This window comes from Temnothorax curvispinosus, unplaced genomic scaffold (genome assembly GCF_003070985.1).
Source record: "Temnothorax curvispinosus isolate PA1 unplaced genomic scaffold, ASM307098v1 QBEX01012280.1, whole genome shotgun sequence".
In the NCBI taxonomy this organism is placed as follows: domain Eukaryota; kingdom Metazoa; phylum Arthropoda; class Insecta; order Hymenoptera; family Formicidae; genus Temnothorax; species Temnothorax curvispinosus.
Genome location: NW_020222060.1, coordinates 1 through 4,518, shown reverse-complemented (window position 1 = coordinate 4,518; position 4,518 = coordinate 1). Strand labels below are relative to the sequence as shown.

At 33.2% G+C, this 4,518-nt stretch overlaps 1 protein-coding gene across 1 annotated transcript; it reads left to right on the top strand.

The window, feature by feature from the left end:
* Positions 1–5: 5 nt before the first annotated feature.
* LOC112462346 (cytochrome P450 6a2-like) lies at positions 6–2,434 on the top strand (the record flags this gene model as incomplete). Its single annotated transcript, XM_025028070.1, has 5 exons — positions 6–119; positions 545–1,067; positions 1,418–1,639; positions 1,857–2,108; positions 2,247–2,434. Coding segments are annotated over 5 exons (1,284 nt in total), but the record flags the coding sequence as incomplete, so codon positions are not given.
* Between the last annotated feature and the right edge of the window lie 2,084 nt (positions 2,435–4,518).

Genomic DNA, 4,518 nt, shown 5'->3' with positions numbered 1-4,518 from the left:
TGGGTGTGTTTTTGAGAGCGAACCCCGTGCTCGTTCTGAGAGATCCTGAGTACATCAAGCAAGTGCTGATCAAAGATTTCACCATCTTTGCCGAGCGGCAAGGAACGGTTTATGAAAAGGTATAATTCTTGAACTTTATATTATAGGCACGTAATAGATAATTATAATGTATAATTTAATAATTTAATGTATAGATATATACGTATAATAATACATAATAAATAAAATAGAGGAGCGACAAACTATAATAAAAATAAAATAAAACGTGATATAAAATATACCAAAAATAATAATTTCAGTATAATTATTTAAAATAGTTATTTTTAATTTGCTCCTCTCTCTTTCTGTTTCGAAATGTCGCGTATCAGTTATAATAAATAACTTAGAAAATTAAGAGTTGGAAAGAATGACTCTTTTTCTCTTCAGCACGAAGTTGAACTGATGTATAAGTATAAGGGGGCAGGCGTTGATCACACGGAAACTTATGAGAGAAAACTTTCTAACATAATTCCCGCTTTCTGATACACTGATGCATAATTTATAGGCCGAACCCATGACCATGCAGCTCTTCAGGCTCGACTCTGTTAGATGGCGACCATTAAGAACGAGGCTCTCGCCCGTCTTCACGTCCGGGAAGTTGAAAGACATGTTTCACTTGGTGTTGAATTGTTCCGATCACTTTGAGAAGTATCTGAACGAGACAGTGTCTAAAGACGGTATCGTCGAGTGCCGAAATCTGACGTCCAAATTCACCGTCGACGTGATCGGATCGTGCGCTTTCGGCCTCGAAATGAACGCGCTGAAAGAAGAAAATAATGAGTTCCAGAAAATAGGTCGTAGGATCTTCCGTACCACTCCAAAGATCATGTTTCGAATCGTGCTCAGAGAAATTCCGTGGATCTACAAGTACTTAGGATATATCTTGGACGATCATGACGTGACCGAGTTCATAACGAACATTACCCGCGATACTATAAAGTACAGGAAGCAGAACAACGTGCGCCGACACGATTTTATCGATACACTTATTGATCTCAAGGATAATCCTGACAAGCTGGGCGTTAATAGTAGGAACATTTTTTTCCCATGTTTCGCATCTTAATTTAACAACTTTCAAATGCGTTAATATGTTCTTAATTCTCCTTAATTTTTTAGAATATGCTTATATTCTCTTTCTCGAGAGAGATAATCGAATATTCATTGACAAAGCGTAACTAACAGTATAGAATTAATGTCTATTTCTTCCTTAACGTAGATTAATTTGATTATTGGTTTAACTTGCTTTTCATCTTTTTCCAGCTGTAAGAATTATAAAAAAAAAATAAAAAGTAAATTAAATAGAGCTTAAAGTTGATCTACATTGATAGAAATAGACATAAGAATCACGAAGATTAATATAAAATTATTATTTTTATAGATGTAACGGATGAATTCATTGCTGCCCAATCGTTCGTATTTTTTGCGGCTGGTTTCGAGACATCTTCCTCTACAATGTCCTATACAATATATGAGTTGGCGCAAAATCAATCAGTTCAAGAAAAAGTTCGAGGGGAAATTAAGGAAGTCCTTAACAGTAATAACGGAGCAATAACATATGATAACATCAAAAAGATGAGCTATTTAGAAATGGTTTTTAAAGGTTTGTTTATCCCTCAAAAAATAATTCTGTAGTAATTCAAGTTTAAGTGAGTCAAGTTTATCTGCAAACATTTGCAAATTTACACATTCCTTTTCGATAAGATCTCCCGAAAGTGAAAGGCGATAATTTCCGCCAAATATTTTTCGAACTTCGATAAACTCGATTAAGTATTCGAAAATATCTTTCTGTTAAGTCAAGTGTTTGTGTTACCTTGCAGAGACTCTCAGAAAATATCCACCAGTAATGTATCTCACGAGGAAACCTGTAAGAAATTACACTTTTGAGGGGACTAAAATCGATCTACGAAAGGGACTACAAGTGGTTATACCTATTTCTGCTATTCATAATGATCCGAATATTTATCCAGATCCGGAAGTTTTCGATCCCGAACGATTTAGCGCGGAAAATATGGAGCAGAGAAATTCCATGTATTATTTACCTTTCGGAGATGGTCCAAGAAACTGTATCGGTAATTTAAGAAACTAATAGATTTATTTTTTTTTTTAAATGAGCGTACGCTTATTTTACGCATATGCACGCGCGCGCACATGCACACATAAGCACTTTATTTGAGAAATAATTGAAACTTCATCCGCTATTTTTTTAGGGGCAAGATTTGCCGTTAATCAGACCAAGATTGGTCTATTTAAAGTGCTAATGAATTATAAAATAGACGTTTGCGAGAAAACCCAGATTCCAATTGTCCATGCTCCGCTGACCCCTGTGATGTTGCAAACAACTCACGATGATATATATGTAAAATTGACTAAGCTCGCCTAACAGGATAATTACAACGTCATGTGATTTGTATTGTGCTATATATATGTGCTATGTATGTGTATTGTGCTATATATATATATGTATACTTATGTTAGTAAATTAAGCAATGCAAAATGATGTATGGACGTGTCGTGTCCCATCACGTATAACATTTGCTGTACATGTTTACAATGTATATTCAGTCATTAAGATAACGTTTATTAATAGAATAAAAATTGGAACGTGTAATCGAGAACTTTTTGTAATGCTAGAACTAATAAATCATATTCAGATAATTTAGCGTCGCCAATCGCGACAAACAAAACTTACGGTAAATAAAGAGTCGAATTTTTTTAAATCATCTGAATAAATTTGCCATGTATACAATACTATAGAATAATATTAAGAATGACTTGTAAGAACATTTGCAAAATCATATAAGGGTACATTATTTCGACAGCATTTTTTCGTGTCATTGACATGATATCACTTAGTCGTAATAATGCTCCAATTACGTAATCAAATAAACAGATAATGTTATATGTACACTTGATTACTACATAATCTTTATTGAGCTCTTGTCTGTTTTTTGCCACAATATCAGATTACAGAATACGTGACGATATAACGTGTTAGATAATTAATTAAGCAACTCAGCATAATGCTACTTAATATCAGTAATGATGTTAAGAACAATTGAAAAGAATCATATTATTACGACAATTCGACGTTTCAGTTTGAATATGTTGACATTTATTTCAATAATATTCTCCTCTCTATCATATCACGCGTCAGAAATAATATCATATTCGCAATTATGTGAAATTTTCTTAATTAGAAATAACACATGATACTGTAAATATAGACGATGCTATTCTGACACATTTAAATTACATGCATGGCAGGTGTGTACAAACGTATAAAAATTATATTATTAATCTAAAAATATATGAAATAAATAATATTATATAAATTGCGTAAGAATTTTTAAATTTAACCTACCATTGAATACTTTACAATATTTGAAAAAATAACTAAAACGTATGAAATTTTTTCTTAATTATATAAAATTTTTTTCTTATCATATAACACTAGTACTCTTAGGCCCAGTTTCACAAGTGTCGGTTAACTTTTAACCTTAGATTAAAACTCTTCGTCTCCTTCTAACGTCCCTTCTTGGAAGGAGACAAAGAGTGAGTTAATCTAAGATTAAAAGTTAACCGACATTTGTGAAACTGGGCCTTATTGCCGTTTATTTTTTATATTTACTATAAATGTTAAAATTAATTTTATAAGAGAAGAAACGATTTTAAATAATTATAAAGTATGAATTGCAATAAAAGATAAAACATTATAAAATACTGAGCACTGAAAAAATTCTGTACACAGTTTTTGCTATTATATAAGAAGCTAAACTTGGATTACAATTTCTAAAATGGGGATTGCACACCCACATATATATACACACACATAAAAGCGAAAATAGAAAAAGTTTTTGGAACATAGTTTCTTATAATATAAAAGTACATCGATTGTTGCTTATAATAAAAATATGTGTATGTATATATGTGCACACACTAATTATATATTGATCATGTACACAATTTGAGTTCTAGTGGAATATATCAAGTGGAATTAATCAACATATCTGTAACTCAATATGCAGCACGATTATAATGAGGCTATTGTTATGAAATCCACCAATAAGTACGTCCTGATACGTCATTCTCTCCTCAGTCGCGTAGCAGAAGCAGTGGAAAATCTTCTTAGACTGTTGCGCAGACGATATCAGTGTTTTCTCGTAAATGTTGTTGATCTGTTATCAGTATTTGAGCTGAGGCTGCCGTGAGCGGATTGAACAATTACGAAACGGGTGTCATAACCGTAAAAGCAGTCAGTTAACTACGATGGCTGCGGGCATGTTAGAAATTCTCTGTGCCTGTGTGGTGATCTTATATTTACTTTATTATTATTTCACCGCCGACTTTGACTACTGGACATCGCGCGGGGTTATTGGACCGAAACCCGTCCCGGTCTTCGGCAACGTCGCCGAATTCATGCTGGGCAAGAAATGCATGGGCGATTTCTACAAAGATATTTACGACCGATACCCGAAAGAG